This window comes from Aspergillus tanneri, assembly GCF_003426965.1.
Source record: "Aspergillus tanneri strain NIH1004 chromosome Unknown AapTan_6_pilon_pilon_pilon, whole genome shotgun sequence".
Taxonomy (NCBI): Eukaryota; Fungi; Ascomycota; class Eurotiomycetes; order Eurotiales; family Aspergillaceae; genus Aspergillus; species Aspergillus tanneri.
Window position 1 is genome coordinate 1,833,085 of NW_022984633.1, and position 27,042 is coordinate 1,860,126.

Consider the following 27,042-nt stretch of genomic DNA (forward strand, 5'->3'; position numbering starts at 1 on the left):
TCACGAGGATATGCTGGTATCAGAATCCCGAGGCAATTTCTTCTGATAAAGCAACGCCAGCGTTTCTCAAGCGAATCAACGAGTATAGGGCTACAAAAGGTGATCCTGCATATGCACCACCTGCACCGAAGCCCTTGGTATCTGCGAATTATATTGCGGAATCAAGCACGCAACAACCACCTGAATGGTATGTGGATACATGCGCATCGTACCACATAACCCCCAACAAGACGTGTTTTTTCAACGTACGAGATTCTACCGACTGGTATGCCTAATATTGGCGGATCCTTAGGTGGACAAAAGCCTCCCCTTGCTGAGGGAACGGCCCGAATAACGTTGAATGATGTTACCCTTGATATACCAGAGGTACGCCACGTACCTGGTTTGTCAGCGAATTTGTTGAGTTACGCGCAGCTCCTAAAGGCAGGTTTTAAACCATCGATCCTAGAGGACGCGTACACCAATATTGTTTTTACCAACGAAAATGGCTTGACTATCACTGCAGTCCCTTCAACGACGAACTGTTATAAGATTAACAGTGTGATATATAAGACATCTCGACCAGAGGAATTAGCTTTTGCGGCTATAGCCTCTAAAGCACCCAATCCTCAGGTGGCTACCATAATCCAATAGCATCGACGATTAGCGCACCTGAATTACCCTGATATTTTGCGATTATCTCGTACGCCTGGCAGTTAGATTAAGGTCTCCGATCCCCAATCTCGGCCCTTTTGCGATATCTGCCATGCGGCGAATCAGAAACGCAGCCTATTTTATACCTTGGCAAAACATGCCACGAGACCTCTTCAACGCATTTTTATTAATATTGCGGGTGGAGGCAATACTCTGTCTAAACGCTATAAGCAGCTTAACGACCCCCTGCTTCTCGTACGGGTTCTCGCTATTATATATGCTGATAACAGACGATGCAACTCGCTATCGGTGGATCTTATTCCTAAAGGATAAAAAGCTCGTCCACCAACATCTTAAACAATGGCTTAGCTATATAAAAAATCAAGGCTTTCAACTGCCTGCATTCGTGCATTGCGATAACGAATTTGTGACTGAGGAAATAACGAAATGGGCAAATAAAAGTGGTGCGAAAATAAAACCAACTAATCCCTATTCCCCATGGCAGAATGGACCAGGCGAACGCGTAAACCGGATTATTATCGAGTGTACACGCGCGATTCTGCATGATTCTGGATTGCTATATTAGCTCTGGCAGGACGCCATGCAACACGCAGTTTATATCACGAACAACGTCCCTATGTCTACTACACTGTACGCAGATTACTTCAGTTCCAGGGGGGGTATTTACTAATCCAGATATTCAGCCCTCGCAGCATGTTATACCGTATTCTGTATTTTTTAACAAGCATCCGCAGATTGCTTACATTCGTCCCTTTGGTTGTTGTGTTTGGTATTATAACAACCTAGGACATCAAGATTTCAACAAGATTGTTGGCCGCGGCGCCCCAGGCGTCTATATCGGCAGCGATTCTTTAACCAATTATAAGGTCTATGTCAAAGAGACAAACAAGGTTATTCGGACTGGCCATGTTTTATTCAACGAACAGGCTCAGAGGGAACAGCCTATAGAAAAACCGATTACTTCTACTATACCTCCCAATCCTAACCCTGAATATCTCGCGCAGGAAGCGCTGCATCTTATGGGGATTCTCCCGCGGAGGATAACGGACAATCTGACTGGGTTTAACCTGCTACAGGCTTTGCTCCATTCGCAGGATTTACCCCTACTTCGCCTACTTCTACTGCTGAGGCAAATCGACCTCCGATTCCGAATACTTGGCAGGAAGCAATGAAATCACCTGATAAAGATAAATGGTTAGCAGCTTGCAAGCTTGAAACTTCCTGTCTCGACGAAATTAAGGCATGGGACTTGATTAATAAGCAATCTATGCCTAAAGGCTTTAAAGCCTATCCCTGGCCGTTGGGTTTTTAATGTTAAGGACCTCAATGACGGCACTTTCAAATACAAGGCACGTTGGGTTATACATGGTAACTTGGTCAAGCAAGATCCTTATTTTGGGGAGATATATTCGCCAGTGGTTTATCCCCAAACAATTAATATTTCCTATTCGCAGTTGCAGCTTATCGCAAATAGTATATCGCTCAGGCGGACGCGGTGCAGGCGTTTCTTAATGGTAAAGTTAATATACCAATATATATGCGCCAACCGACCGGCTTCTAAAAGGGTGATCCTAACACCATGGTTTGCAAGCTAAATAACGCCCTGTACAGTCTCGCACCTTCCACATGTATATGGTACGACCGTCTCCGCAGTGATCTTGAAGCTTTGGACTTTAAAACAAGCGACTACGACCCAGGCCTATGGATTCACCAATCTCGCAAGAATCTCTATGTGACTGCTCATGTAGATGATTTTACTATTATTACAGCGCTTAAAGCAGACGCAGAATGGCTTCTAAGCGCAATACAGCGAAAATTCGCGATTAAAAAGATAGCTCACCTCAAACATTTCCTCGGCATGGAGATTACTCAAATCTAATGATAGTTAGATTAAGCTTATGCAGACATCTTATATTGATAATCTCGTTACTTCGGCAGGGCTCGCAGATGCCCATCCAGTCTCTTTACCTGCAGATCCGGGTTTAGTTATCGATGACGACCCTGATCCCACCCTTAACGAAGAATATAATCGACTTACGGGTAGTTTTCAATGGCTTGCCTCAAGAACCCGTCCAGATATTGCGCGTGTATCGCGAGCTTGCTAGCGCAGTTTAACAAGGCCCCTACTAGAAAGGCATTCGGAGCGGCCAAACACTTAATTCGATATTTGAAAGGATTTTGTATGCGGGGTATCACCTTTCGCATGTTAAATGGACCCCTACCGCAACCACTGGTTTATACCGATTCGGACTGGGGAGGTCCTCATCATAATCGTCGGTCAGTATCAGGCTATATCGTACTTTTAGCCGGTGCCCCGATATCATGGCGATCTGCCAAACAAACATCGATTGCCTTATCATCCAATGAGGCAGAATATATGGCGGCGTCGGACGCAGCTCGGGAAACTAATGGCTTCGTCGCCTACTTAACAATGGAGATCTACCTGCGCCTTTAGACCCTATTGCATTCCACGTTGATAACAAAGGTTGCAAGGATCTTATTAGTTCAACGGTTACCACCAAGCGCTCTAAGCATATTGATATTCGGTATTATTATACGCGCGAGCTCGCGGCGGACCGTATTATTAACATTCGGCTATGCCCTAGTAAGGAGAACGCTGCGGATGGCCTCACTAAATTGCTTCAATCCGAAGGATTCACGGCTTTTCTCGATAATATAGGTTTAGCTTAGTTTTTGGCTTATTTTTTGGCTTTTTGCTTTACACGCGATTCTGTATGTAATGGTGCTGGGTGAGCACGCTTCGGCCAAGGGGGGGTGTTAGGGACCTACCATATTCGGTATGGTCACGTGGCCTCACTTAGTCACCCATCTAGATAGTCAGCTCGCCTGAGCCCCTTGAATTCAGAGAATTGTGCCTCGCGAACAGCGAGCTAGAAGTTGTCAGATATATGGCTAGACCCGAAGAGGAAATAGATTTTGTTGTGTGCTCCGCGGGGGTTTTACCCCGATCTAGTCACATGATTCTGGTCCACCAACGGCCATATTATTTGACAGAAGTAATGTTGGGGTGTAGGGCTACCAACAGGATGCGGGCCCGGGCAGGTGGTGTGTCCGACTCGCTTGTGGAGTATATTACCACTAGTCCTATTACGTTCATTCCGACAACCTTCGCTGATGCGCGGGTGCGGCATGCTCTCCCTACTCGTTTATTCCTCTTTGCCTTGTTTCATTATTTGCCGGTGGCCTCATAGAAGTAGCAGGTGCCTCCGGCAACAATATACACTTAAAAAGTGGAATAATGCCACAAAGCTTGTCTATCGGTGCAGAGTCGATGAGAGGACGATATATTCGATCTCGCAGGGGTTGCTTAACTTGCAAGTGAGCTGCGACATGAAAACGGCGCTTTAAGAGATATCTACTAATTCAGTACTCAAGACGTCGTAAGGTCAAGTGCAACGAGCAGCGACCGAGATGTTCTCACTGCGAGAGGCTCAATATGGAGTGTATGTGGAGTTCTGCAGATCGGATCTCGAGCTGGCACTCCCCTGCAACAGGAGAGCATACAGTAATGCAGCAGAATGAGACATCAGCCGCGAGGGCATTTCCTGAGATGCTTACCGAGCAACCCATATTTTCGCTGACAGAGATCTTTAATTGTGACCGTTCCATTTGGGATATTGGCACTCAAAATTGTTGGCCGCAGAAAATCCCTGACACGGAGAAAAGCTCGACCTTCGACCCCCCAGAAACCGTAATATTTTCTAATATACGTGTTTATGCGTCTTCTAACGATGACTATAGGCAGACTCAGAGTGGTCCAGCACTTCAGTAAATGCTGCTGCAACCTGCAATACATTTTTGACCACCCCCCCATTCCAGCTACAGTTTGACGGACAGGGTGGACAAACAGACGTGGGGGTGACCCCAGAATCAGATAGTTCTCTTATAGAGTTCTTCATTCAGTCAGTCAGGCCGCCAATTCTAGCCGACATTGAGGCTCATAAGAAGTGGTTGACAATGCGTCATGCCATCGTGGGGATGGCAAGACATTCCCCAATAGTTCGGAGCGCAGTTTCTGCCTTTGCTACCCTACTTATATCTCGGCAAAATAATAACGCTGATACTTGCGAGCAAAATCATTACCAAAATGCTATAGCGGGAGTTGCTGGTTTCGACAGTTCGGCGATGGCAGAATACAGCAATGATCGCGAACACGTCTTAGTGGCACTTTTCTTTCTGTGCTACATCGACATTTTGGAAATAAGAATGGAAATGGCACATTTAAATCTCAAACGAGCCTACAATATCTTCCAAAGGGGACACAAAACGAGTTTTTCCTCCATGGAGAGGCAACTCTTGCTCTGGATCCGCCTTCTTGACGCGCGAGCCGTAAGTGCGGGGGGTGACGGACTCTTTCTTTTGGAGGACGTTGAATCTCTCCTGGGGGACAGCTCCCCTGCAAAATCTGATTCCATACCTGGTACTCCAGACGGACAGTCAGTTGGAGAAGATGATGTGGAGGACGTACTCTTTCAAGCCTTGTACCAGCCCGGTGTCATATTCTATCAGAAAGTTCAGAGTTACATGGGACATATATCCAAGCTCGATCCATGGCACCGATCTCGAGGAACGGTCGAGGACGAGATTGAAGTTATGAACAAGGGAGCCTCGATTGCTGCAGGTCTGCGATCATTGTATAACCAGCGTCCCATACTTATGGACCTGGCAGTGGCTGGGAGACTGGTCGAGCCGCACCTGTCATCCTCCCTAGCCTGTGCAATCACTCGCGCATTTCGAACCTACCTGTTAAACTTCTATGCCTGTAAAGTTCACCTCCATCGAGTTGCCTACAAGACTCTCCCTCTCACAAAAGAAGTGGAAGATGCATTGAGTCAGATCCGCAAGCTCGCACAGCAGATAGTGGCTGACTTGGAGCCTTCAGACAACCCTCCGGTCACCATACTTTGGCCCTTGCTAATGCTTGGTGCGGAGGAGACTGATGAAAGTGAGAGGCAATGGATCCGGGCACAGCTTCTTAGAATGGAGAATGTCGTTGGGAATGCCGGCCGAACGACAAAGGTGCTAGATAAGGTTCAATCTTATCAAGATACTGCGAAAGTTAGAATGGATATTCGGGCTGTCATGCACTCGGAATTTAACTTATGCTTTGCGATTGTCTAGGCGCCGACGCCCTTGAGCGAGAGACACCAAGAAGGAATAACGAAGGAAGAGGCTGACTTAAGACGGCGGCATTCTGTCGAAGTAGCACAGTGGCTTTACTGCCGATGTGAGTAGGATCGTTTGCGTAATATTTTCCTTTTCATTTTGGATCGGAAAAATACCGAGCTTTCCGACATGTCGTGCGACGTTCTATACCTCCAGGGCCTCGCTTCGATCGGATGGGCTAAATTTTCTCCACATGCCAAGGGTATTACGGGCTGAAAATGGTTCTGACATCATGGCACTGATTGACGCACACTCCGTCCTTTGAGAGACTAGTATTAATTTCCACTGCAGTCTTCATGGCTTGTGTTGGTTTCTCATTGATCTGGCTCAAATTATTTGAACTGTACTATACCTAAACTCTGTGCTGTACCTACTTTCTGAACAATGGCGGAAATGAGCTATCCACAGGGCATTCATGTGCCGTGTCTGACATGGTTTCGAGACAATGTCGACCAAGAGATAGATTGGAACCTCCAGAAGCTGCATATCGAATTTTTGATCAAATCTGGTGTTCATGGAGGAAAGTTTGGAACCCGATACCTAAACTATCGCTTGTTCTAACTCTGCTTCTATAGTTGTTATTGCTGGAACGAATGGCGAGGCGGTGTCTCTGACTAGAGATGAGAAGTGTCAGCTGGTCAAGATAACACGCGAAATAGCAAAGGATGTCGGTAGGCCTAATGTCAAAATTACGGTCGGAACCTCCAGTCAATGCACGAGAGATGTCATCGCCGAAACTACCTAGCAGAAAAGGCTGGTGCCGACTATGTCCTTGTCCTAACTCCAAGTTATTTTCACTTCGCCATGGACACCAAGGCGATCATTGACTTTTTCGAGGAATTGGCAAGGTCCAGTCCACTGCCTATACTGATTTACAACTTTCCCGGCGTATCAGCAGGGCTGGACCTTGGCTCAGACGTGCTGGATCACCTGGGCCAGAATCCAAATATAGTTGGCGTCAAATTAACCTGCGGCGGAATCGCAAAAGTTGCTCGAATATCTGCCAGTTACCCTCCAGAGCAGTTTGCAGCTCTCGCCGGACAGAGTGACTGGCTTATTCCTGCACTTTCGGTAGGTGGAACTGGAGCCATCACAGGAGTCGCCAATGTGTATCCTAAGGTAAGTTCGAAAATTTTTAGTGAATGTACTCCCTAAAGCTTCCGTATGCCTTCTACAGTTGCTAAAACGAATCGTTCCAGGTATGTATACAAATTTACAACTTGTACACTAGTGGCCAACTCAAAGAGGCCGAAGCGCTTCAGCGAAGACTGGCTCGCATGGAATGGGGCTTTGCGAAAGGAGGCATAAATGGGACAAAATGGGTTGTAGCCCAGCTAAAAGGATATCCTTCTGGAAGTTGGCACTGCAGAAGGCCGTATCCTAAGTTTCACGACGAGCAGCAACAATCGTGGATTCTTAAGGTTGTAGAGCCGCTGAAAGAACTCGAGGACAGCCTCAGTGGCAGCGTGAATCAGGAATAAATAGATTGGAATGGTCGACACAACCTGAAATACAAAGAAATCAATACACAGCAGAAATGGCTGGTACACTTATAATCAGGCGTAGTAATGTAATTAGTTGTCAAGCTCCATGAATACCAAGGCTGCATGCTTGAGACACTTCAACGAGCATCCAAAGAAAGAGGATTTAGAACTCGCGCCACGTCCATCGCAAAAGCCAACGCCATACAGAGGCTTATTCTATTGTAAATCAGAGGAAGAAAGATAATTATCGTTATTCTCATTGTAAACTAGTATGTTTATGTATGAGATATCAGACTGATTTCTCGAACAAATACTATATGTAAAAGTTCTAGTATCTACTAAACCAGATTTTTGTATAGAATAGTTTCTTATGCAGAGAACTGGGCAAGTCATAAACACCTCTACTTTTGTCTCGTAACTTTTTGGAGTGGGGGTCAAAAGGGAGAGAATAGTGTCACGGAGCCCTAGCTGGTTTTGGGTTGGATAATACCGAAAAGGTTAACCTTTACGAGCAACGACTGTCCGATAACTAGCCGATATTTGTCTGGCCCCGCTATACTTCGTGTTTGCCCCCGCCCCCGCCGTCGCATCGATCGGCTCGCTTCTCGGGAGTCGGAAACTCGATGCTTGTCAAGCTTAGGATTAGCTCCGGCAACTCATACTCTCACCAAATACCGATTTGGGCCAACCCTAACTCTCCAGAGCCCAGCAAACCATCGATGAGGACCAACTGGCCTCTGCTTCTCCCCAACCCACACACCTATGATGCGCTAGTCATGGTTTCCCCACAATTCTGGCAGAAAGCCTCATCGTGCTAAATAAGCCAGGAAGGTACAATTGGAACAATAAGATTATCCCACGGGGATATACATAATTGTTCAAACGCTCCCTACTCAAGACACTCGCCTCCGTGTGACTTGACCACAGCTTCAAATGGCCCGCAGTAACACTCGAGAGGATAGGTCCACGCCAAAAGAGGTGTACAACTGGCGCTTATACTCGGAGGCCGCAATCATTGCCACTGGTTCAGTACTGTAGGTATTGACAGCCCCTTGGGCTGGCTTTTGGGGCTGGCGTTCTCATTTCTCAACAGATATGGATACGATTCAGCGTTTATTGGAACCACCATCTCTCGGCAGAGTTTCAAGGCTGCATTCAATATTGGACCCGATGATGCTGCCGACATCTCCAGTAATATCACGTCTACCTTTCAGGCCGGGGCGTTCTTTGGCGCCATACTCTGCTTTCTCTGTAAGACACTTAACATACATTCGCAAATCGTGAGGGACACTGACACACCAATAAGTGACCGAAAAGTGTGGTCGGAAATGGGCTCTCCAAGCCAATGTTGTCGTGTTCTTGGTTGGAGCCATTCTCACGGTTGCTGCCACTCACCAACTATCTTTCATTTGTACGCCTTGCCTGTCTCTTTGAACCCATATTGCAGTGGTCATCGCTTACAAGTGTGTAGATGCCGGACGGGCATTGACAGGTGTAGCCTGCGGCGCGATCACCGCTACAGTCCCAAGTTATATTGCTGAATTATCCATCGATTCCATCCGCGGCATTTTGACGGGGATGTTTGAGGTGGCATACCAGGTTGGAACGCTTGTTGGCTTCTGGATCAACTATGGTATCAATCAGAGTATGGATCTCTCATCCACAGCCAGCTGGAAAATACCGATGGGGGTCCAGCTCATTCCTGCCAGTGTTCTCTTCCTCGGTGGCTTCGCTCTACACGAAAGCCCCCTGTGGCTGATGCGCAAGGGCCGCGAAGAAGATGCTGCCCAAGCATTAGAGTGCATTAGAAAATTACCACCGACCCATGCCTGTAAGTGGAGTTTCCTTTTCGGTTCTTTTTACTTGCACACCTGTAAAATGCATTGCGGCGTCCAGGGTCGGCAGTTGGGGCAAATATATTAATTATGTATAGACGTGCAAGAAGAGCTAGAAATGGCTCGCAACAGGCTAGTCGAGGAATCTAAAATTGCCAGAAATTATGGACACGGCGCGTGGGCCTTATTTCGAGGAACCTTGTTTGAACTATCCCGGCCAGGCATGCGGAACCGTGTTCTTCTAGTTTTCTGCGCCTTCACACTCCAGAACATGTCCGGGGCCGCTGCGATCAACTACTATTCGCCAACCCTTTTCAGTTCCATCGGCATAAGCGACGTTGCCCTCTATACTGGAATATATGGCTTAGTCAAAGGTACCTGTTTCCTGCATTGCATTTAAACCGGTAAATAAACTAATAGAGACGGCTGCAGCGGTTGCGTCCATTGTCTTTTACGGAGCTCTGGTTGATCGATGGGGACGGCGGCGTCCGACCATCATTTCCTCCATCATTTGTTCACTCTGTCTCTGGATCGTAGGTGCATATGTCAAAGTGGGCCACCCGGCGGACATTATTGCGTCAGGCAAACAGCTATCGCCATCTACTGCTGCTGGAGGCCGAGCCGCAACAGTTATGATAATGATTTACTCGGTCTTGTAAGTCCACCACTTCGCCATCTGGGACGACACTCCTAATTGATTTCCCGGCTCTATCAGTTGGTCTTTTGGTCTCAATGGTATTCCTTGGATTGTATCAGCTGAGATCTTTCCTGGAGCTTTGCGAAATTTAACAGGTACTTGGGCTGCTTTGGTCCAGTGGTAGGATAGCTTGCTATTATTCAAACCGGAAACGGCATGAAAGCTGACCATGCCTATCAGGCTCACTCAATTTGCGATAACGAAAGCACTTCCGTATATCTTTCAGTCATTTGGCTATGGAACATGGTTCTTCTTCGCAAGCTGGATGATGTTAGCATCCACCTGGGCATTCTTTTTCCTTCCGGAGACCAAGGGACGTACTATATATGAGATGGACGTTATCTTGTAAGTCTGAAAACGAAAACCGTCGGTTTTTTTAAGGCAAATTCTAACTGCCAGGTCTGATGAAGTGGATATGTCGGCAATCCATCATCCGAAGACCACGAAATCGCTGTCTTCCAGGATGGGAAAGAAGGTTCTGTTAGCCATTGTGAAGAACGGGTGTAGCATGCCCTGCTCCCTCCAGATTTACATGTGTGAGGTCAGGAATAATTGCAGGACCAAGCTCGGCCGTTAAATATCGACCTGATTGTGCACGGGGCGTCGTATTTGAGTGCTGATTTCGCGTTGCAATATATACGATCATTGTTCGGCTCACTGGTAAAATATGATTTGTTAATCTATATTCAAGCGCAGGACGCACGCAAGAGGCGATCGATTAGAGCTCTGCTGAACCCTTTAGGGAGTGTGATACAAGTTCGTAATGAGTAGCTTACTCCAAGCCAGGATATGCCTGTCTAATCCTGCCTTGCTTCTTAGCCTGGCAGTCTTCGGTCACATAGAAAAAGCTAGAGTCGCAGTCGGTGCGATTTAATAGAAGAAGATTGGAAACGCAGGACTGGTACCATGACCACCACTCCTTCTGAAAATGTCGCCTCTGAACGGGGAAGCATCGCGCCCGGCGCTAATATAATGCAGCTTTGTTATTTTGCGCATATGTAGAATTTCTTAGTAGTTCTTTCCAATATAAACCCCAATATGCTCCTCGATCAGTTCGACTCAAGTCATTCCAGACATGAAGTAATATATTTGACTCACAGATGACCATGCTGCAGACCAGAAGGGGTGCGCTAAAGCAATCCAGGGATTCGAGGTCAAGAAGGAAGTTAATTCACCAGAAGCGAGACCGTCGCAGAACTAGTCTGATAAAGAAATCATCCGAATATAGCCGGATGTGCGGCGCCGATGTTTGTTTAGGCATACGTACAGGGAGACAGGCCGAGTTTATGTTTTCCGCGGATGCTTCGGCATTGTTGGGCATTCGTAGGGTCACAATTGGTATACTTCCCAGACATGCATATGTACTCCAGTGGTTGATTCCTCGGGACTCCTATTATCCAACCCCAAGCCAGTTAACTGATAAGAACGCCACCAATTCACGAGACCAAGACTTGTTGGAGGATCAGATGACGATCGAAACGGAAGACCTAGAGTACGACTAAACTGCATTAGGTTAGACATTACGATAAATCTCTGAGGACTGGTTTGTATTTAACCATGGAGAATCCAGGTATGTCAATAAACGAGATGATTCAATCCATTTCAAAGTTAACCCAGGTCTGTGATACCCCAGGTCCGTTACGCCGGAGACCGAGTCCGATTCGAACCCTCATGATACAACCCCGGCCAAGACCATATTGGCCCCACCACGCAGCTCCTAAATATCAACTTGATTTGTTCAGTTGCTGTCAGATATTCAGCTAGTCCCGAAGAGGCAATAGGGTACGATTGGTAAGGTCGTAGTTTGAATTAATTGAGCTGGTTGGGCTCTTGATTATATTCTTGTTGATGCTCTGCTTGTTTCTTCCATCTTTTCGGAGATTTTTGACCCCTACTATAATCACATGATTTGGCCTAAATGGGTTTAGGCCAATACTAACAGTTGCTAACCATAGTATGCAAGCCCGATAAAACAATGTGTTGATTTTCGTTCCGGTCAATGTCGGAAGAATACCGGACCTCAACCATGACGACGACCGCACTAAGCGCGACACACCTGTTCCGCCGGAAGTGCTCCAATGGATACAGCCACACATCACATAAGGCCCATTACTCGGACAGTTTTGGTGAGCAATTGCTATTGGCCAACTTCGACTGCCCGCAGCCTATGGTCTGCCGCCCTCTGTGACCGGCCACCCTCGCTCACCCGCGGCCCTCTATGGCCGGCCACCTTCTAGGAATAAGTTCACAGCTTCTGAGGTAATTAATCCAGACTAGACCATGAAGAGTTGCTTGTGAGCTCGTGAAGTCGGAAAGCTGAAGGTTATGAGCCGTGCTGGACGACGAGACGTTCCTGTTGAATATCACGGTGGCTGAGGCTTATGGCAGGGATTAGGAATAGATATATATTTAGGATCCCGCCTCTGTAAAAGATAACCTTTGATCAGTCAATCAATTGAACATTTTACTATCACTTGTGTCAATAATTTCCATATTAGTTTACTCCATATGAAGGTCTGACCATGAAAGTATTATTATGAACGCATATTCATGGCAGAACACACAAAATAGTCTACATGTCTCAGACAACAGAATAAGAAATGTCTCTTGAGTGGTTAACTGCTCTAAGATGTCTCTCTCCGGCCGACATGGCTTATGTTTGTAAGAACCCCTAAGTTGAGCCACATATTCTCAGATCATACTGAGAACCATCACAAGAATCAATAAAATTAAGGAGTGCTCAAAAGCTCAAGAACTGATCATTTTGAGACGTTTATGGATTGTATTCTAGTATTCTATTTCCTATTGGGGACTGACCGAATATCTTACTGAAACTGTTAGGGCTGAACCCGTAGAACCTATAAGATAGGCCATGTACAAAAAAGAATTGTTGAAGGGAAGAAAGGAAGAGGGAAATGATCGGTAAACAAATAAGGGGGAAAAGTAACGTGATATGGGTCGAGGGCCTGTAGGGTCCGTAGGGACAATAGGGACAATAGGGACAATAGGGACAATAGGGACAATAGGGACAATAGGGACAATAGGGACAATAGGGAGAATAGGGAGAATAGGGACAATAGGGAGAATAGGGACAATGGGGACAACGGGGACAATAGGGTAATTGGCCTGAGAGGTCAAAGGGGCTTGCAAGAGCAAGAAAACACTCCAAGTTAATTTGTCCGCCTAAAAATAACCACCGGTCTCTTCCCTTGGCGCAGCTGTAGTCGCCTCCAGGGAGAGTAACGGGCCAATTGAACCCCATCTTTTAGTGCAGGAGGGAGCGACTGTGGCGCTAGCTCTTGAAGTGGACATGCGTCGACTCGCTCTAGAGAATGAGACTTTCCAAATGAGATCACGTAATGCATAGTAATGAATGTGTATCGACGAACAGAGAAACCGATGACAAGACTATAAAGTGTCTAACTTATCTATCCTGAAAGCATAGAAACCTGCAATAGAGAAAAAAAAAAAAAATTAGTAGTCAAAGCAATGCCTCTGCCGATACATCTCGTGGTCGAGCAGTTCATTGCAGTAGTCGTGATGACAGTCATCCTACAGAACAGAAACAAAAATTAGACCAAAAAATTAAATGAAGATAGACACCACGTCCTATGACTTTGCCCACCTCGTGACCAGTAATGATATCTCCCAACTTAACTCTATTTACTACCTCTATCCACCACTGAAATAGAATTTGGAGGATTTGCGTAATGTGGACGAAGGTATCAATGAAGGAGACAAAGATACGCGTAACGTTGAAAATAAGCTTGCCTGTAATAAGTCTGTAATCGACGGGGTCATATAGCAAGATCGTCTCTTACCTTTGGATTCAGTCCGTAGCACAGCGGCTAACATGAGAAGCCGACTGAAACATACCCACCAAGTAAAAGCTAAAAACGGCTTTCGAAGAGAAGATAATACAAAGTTACGTATACGCAAAAGAACAGACCAGCATACGCCTGAACGTCTGAACGCCTGAATATCTGGACGCTTGGGTGTCTTAACAATGACTTTGATATAAGGAGACGCCGAATTGCTAACATAGCTTCACCGGGTGACTAAAAATCGTTCAGGGCGAGAAGTCCTTCCATCATGTCCGAGGGCTATTTGTTACTATCCTACTCAAAATTTGCCTGGATTTGCTGGATCTGGACGCCAGCAACTGCGCCCCCGATGCACATCGGAAACATGGCGCAAAATGTCATTTTATGTAGCCAGGTCACTTCGCTCCAATTTCACTTGAGTGAATCTTGATGAAAGTCGTCAAAAACATGCAAAACATCAAAAGCAAGCTCTGGCTGTTCAGGTTTCTCGAAGTATTCCTTGGTATCTAGCACGGAACGGCTGCCGTGTTTAGAAACAGGCACCACTTTCCATGCGCTGGCGCTGTCTTGGACTTGGAGTACACCCTGGGGTTCAGCTATAGGCGTGTCGGATGCAGCGGGTTTGGAGAAATATATAACGTTCAGCTATCCCAGACCCTCTTTTTAAATAGAGATTAGAAAGCAAAAGTATACATCAAACGAGGGTTAGTACATAGGCACAGAGAACCCAATAAAAAAAACCCGCCCATCACGATAGCCAAGAACAAGGTTACCATCTTTAATAGCTGAACAACTAGTCTGACGATACTCAGAAGGGAGCCACAGTGCTTTTTTACCTCCAACAATCACCCAGTAGTTTACCAGAGATATTTGAGGGACACGGGTATGTGAAGTTGGGATGCCATCATTATCTTTGCAGTCATCGCTGGAGGCCACAGACTCAACCCAATCGGAAAGGCCCTCGAGGGTCTGGAGTTCCAGGCCGGTCTTGGCATCCCAGAGCTTGATGGTGTTATCGTAGGAGCCTGAGGCCACCGTATGACTGTCGGGGAGAAGGCCACAGAGCAAACTGAATCTAAATGGCCCTCTAGCGTCTGGCATTCTAGGCCAGTCTTGGTATCCCAGAGCTTGATGATCTTATTAATAGAGCCTGAGGCCACAGTCTGACCATCCGGGGAGAAGGCCACAGACCGAACCGAACCTGAATGGCCCTTGAGTGTCTGGAGTTCCAGACCGGTTTTGGCATCCCAGAGCTTGATGGTGTTATCATGGGAGCCTGAGGCCACAGTGTGACCATCCGGGGAGAAAACCACAGACACAACCGAATCTGAATGGCCCTTAAGCGTCCGGTGTTCCAGGCCACTCTGGGCATCCCAGAGCTTGATGGTCTTATCACCTGAGCCTGAGGCCACAATCTGACCATCCGGGGAGAAGGCTACAGACCAAATCGAATCTGAATGGCCCTTGAGTGTCTGGAGTTCCAGGCCGGTCTTAGCATCCCAGAGCTTGATGGTGTTATCGTGGGAGCTTGAGGCCACAGTCTGACCATCCGGGGACAAGGCTACAGACAGAACCGAATCTAAATGGCCCTCAAGCGTCTGGCGTTCCTGGCCGGTCTTGGTATCCCAGAGCTTGATCGTCTTATCATTGGAGCCTGAGGCTACAGTCTGACTGTCTAGGGAAAAGGCTACAGACTGAACCCAAGCTGAATGGCCCTCGAGCGTCTGGCGTTGCAGGATGGTCTTGGCGTCCCAGAGCTTAATGGTCTTATCGGTGGAGCCTGAGGCCACAGTCTGACCGTCCGGGGAGAAGGCCACAGACAGAACTAAAGATAAATGGCCCTTAAGTGCGAGATGTTCCAGGCCAGTCTTGGCATCCCAGAGCTTGATGGTCTCATCGTCGGATCCTGAGGCCACTGTCTGACCGTCCGGGGAGAAGGCCACAGAGCAAACTGAATCTGAATGGCCCTCAAGCGACTGGAGTTCCAGACCGCTCTGGGCATCCCAGAGCTTGGTGGTCTTATCATCTGAGCCTGAGGCCACAGTCTGACCATCCGGGGAGAAGGCCACAGACCGAACCGAATCTGAATGGCCCTCGAGCGTCTGGAGTTCCCGGCCGGTCTTGGTATCCCAGAGCTTGATGGTCTTATCACCTGAGCCTGAGGCCACAGTCTGACCATCTGGAGAGAAAGCCACAGACCGGACCGAACCTAAATGGCCCTCGAGCGTCTGGCGTTCCAGGCCGATCTTGATATCCCAGAGCTTGATGGTCTTATCACCTGAGCCTGAGGCCACAGTCTGACCATCCGGGGAGAAAGCCACAGACAGAACCGAACCTAAATGGCCTTCGAGAGTCCGGCGTTCCAGGCCGCTCAGGGTATTCCAGAGCTTGATGGTCTTATCATCTGAGCCTGAGGCCACAGTCTGACCATCCGGGGAGAAGGCCACAGACCAAATCGAATCTGAATGGCCCTCAAGCGACTGGAGTTCCAGACCGGTCTTGGCGTCCCAGAGCTTAATGGTCTTATCGGTCGAGCCTGAGGCCATAGTCTGACCGTCCGCGGAGAAGGTTACAGACAGAACCCAAGATAAATGGCTCTCGAGCGTTTGTATATCTGCACGCCAGAAGTCTTCTATTGGTGGTACCATACATATCCACCTAGGAATCTCTTTTTCAAATTTTCTTCTAATAATTGACTTTCTGGGAGAGAATATTAGTGCAGAACAATAAAGTTGAAGTGGAGCAGTATTTGCAATTTGCATGTTTTTAAGAATAAATTGTTTTGTGTCATGTAAAAAATCCACTATTTCGGAGGCTGTATTACTCTAAAATTTCTGTTTTAGTGCATAGAAGTAGTAGATTGTCCAGGCACTTACCCCTATAGCTGACTGCAAACTATTTACAATACTAATAGTCTCTGGGATAAACCCCATTAGACTCATTGCTTCCAGCCAATGGAGAAAATGGATTTTTAAGAAAGCAAGAACCTTAGTAGTATTAAGTAACTTGCTTTGTTCCACATGAGTTGTCCAGTAGCGACAGGAGTATTGTAGTTCTTCTGGGACGTATTGGTTAATAGTCTGACGGGTGATATCTACCCGCTGCATTCCATAACTTGGTAGGCCACAGAGATTTTGTTTAAGGCAAGTGTTCATAATGCGAAGGCAATGTAAGGCTATGCTCTTGTGCATGTCCTCCTCTTTTATATAAAAGGTGCTTTTCGTGTTAACAAGGAAATCTCGAAATGATAAATGTAGAATGCGGACTGGGGTATCTAGGTCCTCTGGTACACTAAGTACTGAGTGTAGCATACTCAATAGGTTGCTGATATCTTCTTTTGAAATAGCAAGAAGCTGCCCAAGAGCATTGATCGAGAGTGGAGTAGCAAGAATAATAATAGTCCCAATAATATCTAGGAACTGTTTTACAAGTTCCCTTGACTCATCCTCGTCGTCAGTAGTGAGGAGCTGATATAATACAGGTAAGTATATCTTCTCCATCTGGGATGCAGATGTCGCTGCTTTTGATTGAAGAAATTTTGCAAGACGCCTTTCTGGAGATAGCTTTCCTTCCCCGACAAAGCGACACACTGTGGCGGCAAAGATAAACAAGGGGACAGCCATTGCAACCAATCTCTCTATAACTGTGTCTCCAGGCCACTCCAAAGGAAGTGAGCGCTTGTCTCTTATTTTTAAAAGTCTGTCTTTTAGAAAGAGACGTATATCATGTTCAATCACTGGTTTGGGAAGCTCATGGAGGACTAGATCCTGATGGTTATCATGCCGCTTAAAACCAAGGCGGAAGGGAAGTTCAGGCCTGCTAGTCAGGAATATTCTCAGCTGCATAGAGTTAGATTGCTGAATCCGGGGTAAAAGTTCAAGGATAACTTCAATATTGTTATCTTGTTCGCACTCATCCAAAGCATCGATCACGATCACTATGATAGTGGACTGATTTGGATTAATACCTAACAGTGGTTGAAGAAGAAGTTTATCGAACTGTTCTCTAAGAGACTTTGCCGGAATATTTGGATTATCCTTAATCGCCTTTAAGACAAGAGGTTCCAGCTCCCGATGAGTCGTTACTAACTGTCTTATAATAGTTGATATCAGTCTTTTTGCATTGTCACGGTCTGCTTCGCCCCTTTTAAAGAAGAAACTGGCTCCTAGCTGCCCCTTCTCCTTAAAGGACTTTGCGACTGTTCGGGCGATGGTAGACTTTCCTGTTCCTGCCATGCCATTTAACCAAAATATACACTTTCCATGTGGCGACACAGCCCATTCTGCAACTGATTTAAGAAGCTCAGTCCTAGTGCCCGGAAGACAATCATCTTCATGCTGATCTGCATACGAGTCGAACTCGGCTCCATACGCAATTGGTAGCTTGTCCAGAGGGTCTGCACTTGGTTAATAAAGCTCCCCCGACTTACAAGCTTATATACTCTACCTTCATGAAGGCTAAACTGAGCATTAATCGTGCCATTATTAATCCCCGTTTGCATTCCAGAGTTAGGATTATTAAATGACACCGTAGACGCCATGATTCTAATGGTAGTATATAATTCAGAAATGGTTCGCAATTATAAGTGTTTTGGTTGATTTGGTTTTCTTTTTGCAAGAAAGATAGGAGATGCCCTCCTTTCTTCCCCCGCAATAAATACTCAACCCCTCTTTGATGAGCTGGCGCGGCTGAATGACCGGGATATGGCGGCTAATCATAGGCCAGTTAAGGTAGATCACTCGTTACCTGCCGCCCAAAATCTCTACTGACTTTACAAACGGAGAATAAGCGGTAAACAAACAAGGTGAGAAGTCGCGTGATATGGGTCGAGGGCCAATGGTGCCAACGGGGCCAAAATGGACAGTAGGGACAGTAGGGACGACAGGGACAACAGGGATCATAGGCCCGAGAAGGTAAACGGGCCTCAGCCTTTAACACAAAACCTGAAATCTTGCATAACTTGCAAAGCCCTCTGTCTGCCAGCAAGTCATTTCGTTTACCTATGACGCTAAAGATATTACACCGTGGTAGGTATTCTGGGCTTTGTTTTTAAGTAGGGTTAGCTAATAAGCAAAAGAAACTATGGATTTTGGTCAATTTAGACCTGATTTCTATGTGTCGATGAGTACATTGAAATTGACAGGGATGTGTATGTTCCTAATTATAAGTCTATTTATCGTCGACTTTGTGAAATTTGTAAGGAACAGCAAGGCATTTTTGCATGAAAACCTGGATAAGTCTACTCTGTGTGCAACTGTGGGAAGGCTTTCCAAGCTGTCTGAAATTCATTTGGAAATTTCCATAATTGAAAAGTACGACGAGTGGTTGGTGTCATATCAATCCGTAGGGATTGATGATAGAAGTACACGGAGCCTACACTTTGCTGTTGCGTCGAACGCTATTCACAAGGCTAAAATAAAACTAATGGGTCCGTCCGCGAAAGTATACACCGTTGGTTTGTCCGCTTTTCCATAAAGCAAAGGTAGAGGATATGGGGAACAGAAGGGCAGATCACGGACATAAAATTCCTCTTCGGTAATAAAAAGTACACAACTGGAGTCGCACGATTTATAGATACCACAGGGCTCTTCAAGTAATTCCGGAGTTGCGCTACCACAGAATAACTCGGCAACGGATTAGAAATTGTATAAAAACGACAGATAAACACACAGCATCTGTGTGCGCAATAACACAGACTCTAAGTACAGTGAAATGTAGATACAGAGAGAATATAAAGTAAGTACAAACCAAAGCCGCTGCTGTGATTTGTGGTGATAGCTGGCAAAGAAGTATAGCAGATAAGCTGCGCCACAGGACATGCGCGCGACCATAGCCGACGGTGGTCCGCATAGCGCTAATATTATCGTTAACTAGGGGAGCATTGTTGCCGTACATTACCAGAACAGCCATAACCCAGAGAATAAGAACATGTTGTAACAGGTCGTTATTGTAAAAAGTGTTCATCAACTCCCGGAGGTCGGACCAAATGTGCCAGGTAGGTGCGAGGATAAGCAAGAGAAACAGCCAGCTTCTGATGCCACTAATGAGTAAAGTATCTCGAACAATGTGCCGAAAATATACATAATACTTAGCTATGTATGCGCCCGAAGTTTCCTCGGCCAGCGTTTCTGCGAAATTGGCCAGAATTGCGACATAGAGAAGGTCCAAGGTAAGCTCAAAACGTCCTGCGCAGCTGAATATCAGTAAGGCCGATATCCAGCAGCCCTTGAAAAGGGAGAAATTCTCTCCTGCCTGTCGTTCCCCTTCCTGCCGCTTCACAAGTTTCCCACTCTCAAAACATTGCAGTGCCAGTGGCTGCCGAAATAGATAACGCGGACTAGATTGGAGGTCAAGGACATCTATCGCTGAAGCATCCTCCATTGTGGTATCAAAAGTGCTAAGGGATGGGGGATGACGAGGCGGTATATTAACCTCAAGAAAAGCATGACGATACTAAGTTAAGAATGAGCTCTCGATAGAACAATTTCCCAAATCCATTAATGATCGATAAACCACAAAAATAGTTAATGTGTATCATATAAAGCCTCAAGAGCCGAACGACGCGTCGGGTTTTGGATGATGCAAACCTAAGCTTTCCTGGAATGATTGATACAATCCTCACTTTCACACCAAAGTCACCCGAAGCTAAAAGTTGGTTAACGTTGTGTTAACAACCTTGGCGCAGTTCTACTTTTGCACAGTAGATTTCTCCCACATTCCACATGCAAAGGTATCTATGGTTGGGCAACCCGGGGAAAATATCCTACATTCTTCGGCTATAAGTGGTCCCTCTTGCGTCAAGACTCCGAATTCACTGACAAAGCCCTGCAATGTTTCGGAGATAATGAGCGAACTGCCCTACAAGAGAAAGCTCCACATGATACCAACATAAATCTCTTGGGAAATTGGACAACCCTATCGGATTATATGCACGCCCACCTTGAGGGACGGCATTATAAAAGACTGCTAGAAGCACGGCTCATATGTACATGACTTCGCAAAGAGACCACATTCTGTAAAACATACCTTTCAAGCTAACCTTTTTGAATATATTGTTCAAGGTCACTCTCCATTATGCCTGTCAACGGTCAGTACACCACTCATAAAGTCTCCAACCCATCCCACGGTGAGACCGTAGCTGGAGTCCTCCTTCGCCCCAAGAATGTTCCCAACCCGCCGGGTATTGTGATTACCGGACCCTATTATTTGTCAAAGAGCAAGCCCCCCTCCAGTATGCAACTCGGTTAGCCGACGAGGGCTATGCTGCTTTTATCTTTGACCCGCGTTCTGTGGGAGACAGGACCGGTCAACTTAGAAGACAGGAGAACCCTAAAACGAAGAACGAGGATACTGTGGCAGGACTTAATTATCTTGAGTCACGGGGAGATATCGACAAATCCAAGCTCTTCTTGGTGGGAGTCTGCCAGGGTGGACCGGAGTCACTAGACGTCGCGTCCTACGATGACCGCGTTATCGGGGCTGCATTCGTCACTGGGTATTTCCGTGATCGCGAGACAGATATTTACATTTGCGCTGGGTGTGTCTCTGCTGAGCCTGGAGCGGACATTTCCACTATGAAAATGCCGACGGCGGAACAGGGTGAAGCTCTCTATCAGGCACGGCTCAAGAGAGCAAGGAAGGCCAAGGCGCTCTACGAGCGTATCGGAGAGGTTATATACCAGCCACTCGTGGATCCCAACGCCGCAGATCCCGATAAAGGTCATCTGCTGGACTCCCAGGACCTGTAGTCTGGCAGTGGTATGGCCATGGACTCTGAGATGTCTATGCAATCATGAGTGATGTGGATCACTTTGATTACACGATTGACACGGGAGTGGCCAAGCTGACAAAGCCGACCCTAATCATCCATGGCAATAATTGCATGAATACAGCTGCCGCGAAGAGACATTTTGACTCGATTCCTACGGCGAACAAGAAGCTTATCTGGAATGATGAAGTTTTGCACTTCCAGCATTATGATCGGCCGGATTGTGTGGATCGCAATGTGGGTGATATCGCGGCTTGGTTTGCTAAAATCAAATGATATGGAAGTGAAGACAATACTCATATGTACAGTATTGGGTCTAACTGTTGTCGTCTGTCTGATTTCCGTGGCAGAGTTGTACTGACGGAGGGGTTATTACATGATTTGTTCTTGCTCTCGCCACGGACCTGCTCTACAATAAATCTGTGAATGAGATGAAATAGTACGTGTTTACTATGTTCTTAAAGAAATCTTCTCTAGAGACTAGATCGGCGGATTTCTGAGTGTACTACCTGTAATTTCAAAAAGCATCGATCAGTCACCGAGAAACACGCGTGGGCTGTTGGAGAGCCACAATGCTGGTATTTCAGACTATATTTTACATAGCCCCTACCCTGTGCCCCGAAGCAGAATATAGTAGCGAGGGGGAAAGCGTTACGTACAAGTTTAACATTATTTAGTAAAGCAAAGGAACTGAAGGAAAAGTAGCTACTATAGTTGCCATCCCATTCCGTCAAATTTCAACACATCCAGAATAATTTTGGCAGGCAGGGTAGTTTTGCGACAGTCTGTAACCAAGTTTCATTTAATCATTGAGCATCGAACGAGAGGGGGAAGAAAAAAGAAGAAAAGAAAAAGATAGGGAGGTATATTTCTATATTTTGGTTGAACACTTCATACAGTGAGCAAAATGAAGTCCTCACAATGTTTAGGGCAAACTATTAAATTTAAGGTGGGCAGTGCTTATTGCAAATGTCCAACAGGCTGTTAACAAATCGAGTGCCAGAGTCTGACCGCACGTAATATCAAGAGTGTTGAACACCTCGGCAATAAAGAATTGTTGGACACTTGTGAGCGGTGTAGTATTGAACACTTGACCTACCTCATTCAACGCTTGTGCTCTAGCGTGCTGGTTCCACTTAGCACACTGTTCTGCGTTGTTTCTGAATTCAATGATTTACTGTGCCGTCTACAATTTTTCATCTCTTTTTTTTTGGGGGGGCACGTAGAAGGGCCGGTTAATGGTCTAACATCCCATAGAAATAGCTATTGTCTTCATCATGTCACGTCAGTGAAGTTGGTCATGATGACCTACAGCACTTGTTAAACAATTCTTTTTTGACCTCCCTTTTTCCACTTTTTGCCGCCCGGATGTGAGTATATGATGAAACATTGAACAAAGTGTTGGATGGAATCAACATCTGTGTTAAACTGCCGCCCGTACTGAACACACTCCTTAATATTTAACCCAACAGCGATTCGTTAATAGCCATTGTTTGACAGGTCTATATTTATGTAAATTGCTCACAAAGTGAAGCTGTTAAAGAAAGGTACGTAGATTATAGCATGATTGTTTGGTTTGCGTTAAAAAAATGACTTGTTGAGCCATCGTGTCATAGATTAGAAGTGCAATGCGTGAACAGAGTCCCTTTGGCGACCCTCCCTGCCTTGTTGCCTTACCTACGATACCAAGACCTTTTCCGAACTCTACCAAAGCCAAAGGCTTGGATTGTGTATCGAACGGGAACTAAATACGGCCCGATGGTGATCCCGCCCAGGGTTCTGGCATAGTGTTCCCCTGCCACCCATTCCTTCCCGTGAGCGAATGATCATAACACCTAATCTCCATCCCACAAACACCCAAGGAATGACCCTGGCACAGAAGACTCTGGACAATGCTACCACATACACCAAACAGAAGTGGGAATCGCGAAGCCAGTATCAAAGGAAGGGTCTCCTAGTAAACAACCCGCTACCTCTGAGGCGACTCTCGCGGAGGGCCAGCGCACCGGGGCAACTGGAGCTGAAAGGCAGCATGAAGTCAACAGCAATAGATTGCCCGCTACAAAACGCGTAGTTGTTACATCGAATATCAAACATCCCTCGAAGCTTAATGTCACAGCTGCGAATGGCCCTGTCAGGACCCTGCCAAGAGGTATATGCGGCAAATCTATCCCGCCCCAAAGCCAATATTGACGCAAACTAAGTCTACCACTACTACTCAGCACGGACTGGCCGACAATGAAGTGGAAATCAAGGTGTAATGTGTAAGCCTGGAACAGGTTGATGTCAAGCCAAGGGCTCTAGCCAGTGCACCCCTATCGGTTATCAGGCAAGCGGGACTATTTCTCGCTTCGGTGAGAATGTCACTCGATTCCAGATTGGTCAGAGAGTGGTTACTCTAGCAGTACTTGTCCCATTAAAACCGTAAAAAAAAAAAAAAAAAAAAAAAAAAAAAAAAAAAAAAAAAAAAAAAAAAAATCCCACCCGATCTGGGGTCCAAGTCGAGGTAACTCATCCGCTACGCTCTGTACGTCTTTATCACCTCGACCACTCAGTCAGCCAAGAAGAAAGGCTCAGCAGCATTGGCGCATTTCTGCCAGAATTTCCATCAATGTAATTATATAGAGAATGCTGAGAGGGACAATTAGGCCTGGTATGAGTCAACGGTGTTAGAATTCTAATATCCGCCCTTCTACCATAAGCGTTATAACTGGAGCCGGTTGTTGTTTTAAGGTTTTTAGAAAGTTTTGGGAAGTGTTCTAGATTGAATTATCAATCTAATGAAGTATAACTGAGCGGTTTATTTTCCGAAGGAACAGCAGGCAAAGCATACGTTCTCGTGCATCCCAAGAGGGACAGCTGATGTAGATGTGTGTAATTGACTCCAAAGACAAACAGGGCGATGTTGAAGACGGTGGTCACCCACTTGACGGCGCCGATGGGGCAACAGCTTATCATCAGCGCTGCTGTGTTCCATTTCTGGAAATTGTGGGACTTGGAGCCAGTCGGCGGGCAACTCGACTCCCTTGACCCCGGTCTGTGGGGCGGCCAACAATAACATCGGGTCTACGATGTGGTGGTACATGATGATGCTGATCAGCAGCAAGACGACCACCAGTGAGAACAGTCCATCATTGATTTGGAACCGCTGCTTTTGCGTACGAAAGCGGATGGTGAATCGGATAACCACGCCAATCAGGGCTAGGGCAAGGAATATCGCGGTTGATACCTAGGTCACCGGTGAGGATATTGAGGATATCTATAGCGAGACGTGACTTCAAGAAGAGAGAGAATGTTCATTGCACGAAGGCACTTTTATGAATGCGGCCAAAATGATCCTGCTGTGCCATGGTGACTGACTACTTATTTTTCTCTCTCCCTCCCAGTCCCCAACAGAGGTTCGTATCATTATGGAGGATTGAAGAGAAGGGGAAAGGACAGCGGATGCATTCTGAAGAATCTCATGCACGCAAGAAGAGCATGATCAACGAGACAGGAGGCGAAAAACAGGGGAGGAGGAGGGGGAAAGTGTGTTTCTATCTTCATCTAAGACCTTATTGCACTGGACGAGCTGATAATATATTAGCGCTGGCCAGTGCAGATGCGAGCGATGCGAGCGATTCTCAACTCGGGGCAAACTAGAACGCCTCTTGCGGGGCTGACTTGTAAGATACGGTATCTAGTGCTTACTCTAAAAGTTTAAGTTGCACGTCCGTAGAGTTGTTCTGTTTAGATTTAATTTTGCCCCTGTACTGACTATACAGACTACTGCACAGCCTTCGCGTGGGGCAGTAAGTAAATACTTAAATAGCATTCTCAGATGGTTATCAAAACAGTGGCGCACTCGATGCGCGAGATATATGATACTGACCAAGCGGCGCGCCGTGGTTTACTAGTCTTTATACTATTCTACGCAGATAGGATGGCCCCAACATCATCAAGATTGCCAATCAAAGAACTCTGCCCGGCCTTAAGTTGTAAAAAGTCTCAGCTGAAGTACTGCTACGAATGTTTTGATGTTTTTACCGTGGAAGAGTGAGAAGAAGCACTGCAACACCCTTCTCAACACAATGCTTTCAGGCGATGTGAAATAATTACATACTGCTATTCCCTCATACGCCTATGGTATTGTCCTTTATGCCTCGACACTGAGATTCTTTCCCCTTCGCGGCACATGGATACGTTAACAATATGCACGGATCCAAGAGAAGTGGTCAGTCGGTTCTCACGCCCAGTGTCACATCTTCGTAGCAATAAAACAATATTGTGCTGCTTCGTCAGAGTCGGCTTCGTGAGGTGGCACGAAAATTCCAGTTGTTTCGTTCACAATCACAAGTCCATTCTCATTCAGAAGATGCTTCAATCCATGTCGGGTAGGCAGCATATATACCTCTTCTCTGCCCATAAATCGCCTCCTTACTCTTGCAAACTGTCCATCTGCATCATATTTCTCAATCTTCGCTGGATTGTAATCATCGGCGGTAAGTACAACCATGCACAGCAGACCGCCACTGGGTAGCCATCTTCCCCAGCGCCTTACACACTCTTCGTTGGGCTCCCTCATATGATGGAAGAGAGCGCGCACATTAAACACCGCATCCAAGGGCTCCTCCTTTGGGTGTTCATAGGCATACATGTCCTCGGTTAGAAAGGTACCACTGGGTACATTCTTTCTAATAAGCTCGATCATCGAGGCCGATCTATCTACCCCCTTAACCTTATGCCCTGCAGCAGCCAAAGCCATATCCAAAGGATTGCCTGTCCCGCAACCCATATCCAAGGTACGGGCTTGTGGTGGCAAGTAGCTTAAGACGCTCTCAATAAAGCCGAGGACCAAAGGGTCATTGGCGTACGCTTTCTGGTAAGAATCAGAGATCGACTCGTAGAAATCCTTCATGGCCATGGTTCGAAGAGGAGGTGACGCGCCTTGTTGATCGCTGGATTCGTTATCAGGCCTATACTGAAAAGAGTAAATGGACCGTTGGAGACAATACAATTGTCAAGGGAGAGGAAGTTGATAGTGGAGATAAGCTAGGTGATCATTAAATAGTATGTGGTGCTCTCTAGGCTTCTTCCTACTCTAATATATTAAATGACGAGTCCATGTTACTAACGGTCTTGGTTTATTTTGAGTGGCTGTCGGTTTTGACTTAAAGGCCCCTGTATACGCCAGCGAATCACGTCCTATTCAATGAACTGCCTATCTTCCAAACATTGTGCTCGCTATGCGCATGAAACGAACCCTTTCCATTCAAGCGTATGGGTGACCAAATTACTCGTAGTCGATGCAATTTATCTCGAATGTCGGTGAGAGATGTTGGAATGATATGCAGGCTCATATGAAGCTTGTTTCCTTTGGGGAAGGACAGCCCAGCTCTTCCAATCGATAGTAGGGATCAAATAAAGACATCAGGGAGGGACAAGAGCCACGGAATGTGCAGATCGATCTTGCTAGCTGAGTGTCCTTGTCATCGCCTTGCGGAGAGAACATGATGCACATCATCAGTTTCGGAACAATGGATGAAGATCTTCTGCATGCCGTATGCCGATCCCAATCACAAGCACCTATGTAGCTTGCATGAGATTCTGACGA

General features: G+C 46.4%; 8 protein-coding genes across 8 annotated transcripts; 5 read left to right on the plus strand and 3 right to left on the minus strand.

Moving 5' to 3' along the window:
* Positions 1-4,183: 4,183 nt before the first annotated feature.
* ATNIH1004_008631 (uncharacterized protein) lies at positions 4,184-5,796 on the plus strand (the record flags this gene model as incomplete). The annotated part of the gene is made up of 2 exons (XM_033573236.1): positions 4,184-4,366; positions 4,417-5,796. 2 exons carry the CDS (start codon positions 4,184-4,186, stop codon positions 5,794-5,796), a joined length of 1,563 nt encoding a protein of 520 aa, XP_033423788.1.
* Positions 5,797-6,225: 429 nt separating this feature from the next.
* ATNIH1004_008632 (dihydrodipicolinate synthase family protein) lies at positions 6,226-7,322 on the plus strand (the record flags this gene model as incomplete). The annotated part of the gene is made up of 4 exons (XM_033573237.1): positions 6,226-6,349; positions 6,417-6,512; positions 6,590-6,960; positions 7,041-7,322. The coding sequence occupies 4 exons, from the start codon at positions 6,226-6,228 to the stop codon at positions 7,320-7,322; spliced, it is 873 nt and encodes a 290-aa protein (XP_033423789.1).
* Positions 7,323-8,258: 936 nt separating this feature from the next.
* On the plus strand, positions 8,259-10,364 carry ATNIH1004_008633 (uncharacterized protein; the record flags this gene model as incomplete). The annotated part of the gene is made up of 8 exons (XM_033573238.1): positions 8,259-8,359; positions 8,419-8,576; positions 8,632-8,736; positions 8,797-9,156; positions 9,259-9,534; positions 9,698-9,815; positions 10,038-10,202; positions 10,268-10,364. The coding sequence occupies 8 exons, from the start codon at positions 8,259-8,261 to the stop codon at positions 10,362-10,364; spliced, it is 1,380 nt and encodes a 459-aa protein (XP_033423790.1).
* Positions 10,365-14,092: 3,728 nt separating this feature from the next.
* Positions 14,093-16,227, minus strand: ATNIH1004_008634 (WD40 repeat domain-containing protein; the record flags this gene model as incomplete). The annotated part of the gene is made up of 3 exons (XM_033573239.1): positions 14,093-14,277; positions 14,518-14,683; positions 14,752-16,227. 3 exons carry the CDS (start codon positions 16,225-16,227, stop codon positions 14,093-14,095), a joined length of 1,827 nt encoding a protein of 608 aa, XP_033423791.1.
* A 1,289-nt stretch (positions 16,228-17,516) lies between these two features.
* ATNIH1004_008635 (ATP-binding protein) lies at positions 17,517-20,062 on the minus strand (the record flags this gene model as incomplete). Its single annotated transcript, XM_033573240.1, has 3 exons — positions 17,517-17,520; positions 17,594-18,077; positions 19,426-20,062. The coding sequence occupies 3 exons, from the start codon at positions 20,060-20,062 to the stop codon at positions 17,517-17,519; spliced, it is 1,125 nt and encodes a 374-aa protein (XP_033423792.1).
* A 693-nt stretch (positions 20,063-20,755) lies between these two features.
* ATNIH1004_008636 (alpha/beta hydrolase family protein) lies at positions 20,756-21,429 on the plus strand (the record flags this gene model as incomplete). The annotated part of the gene is made up of 2 exons (XM_033573241.1): positions 20,756-20,861; positions 20,930-21,429. 2 exons carry the CDS (start codon positions 20,756-20,758, stop codon positions 21,427-21,429), a joined length of 606 nt encoding a protein of 201 aa, XP_033423793.1.
* Positions 21,430-21,473: 44 nt separating this feature from the next.
* On the plus strand, positions 21,474-24,507 carry ATNIH1004_008637 (uncharacterized protein; the record flags this gene model as incomplete). The annotated part of the gene is made up of 2 exons (XM_033573242.1): positions 21,474-21,706; positions 24,348-24,507. The coding sequence occupies 2 exons, from the start codon at positions 21,474-21,476 to the stop codon at positions 24,505-24,507; spliced, it is 393 nt and encodes a 130-aa protein (XP_033423794.1).
* Positions 24,508-25,686: 1,179 nt separating this feature from the next.
* Positions 25,687-26,352, minus strand: ATNIH1004_008638 (class I SAM-dependent methyltransferase; the record flags this gene model as incomplete). The annotated part of the gene is made up of 1 exon (XM_033573243.1): positions 25,687-26,352. One exon carries the CDS (start codon positions 26,350-26,352, stop codon positions 25,687-25,689), a length of 666 nt encoding a protein of 221 aa, XP_033423795.1.
* Between the last annotated feature and the right edge of the window lie 690 nt (positions 26,353-27,042).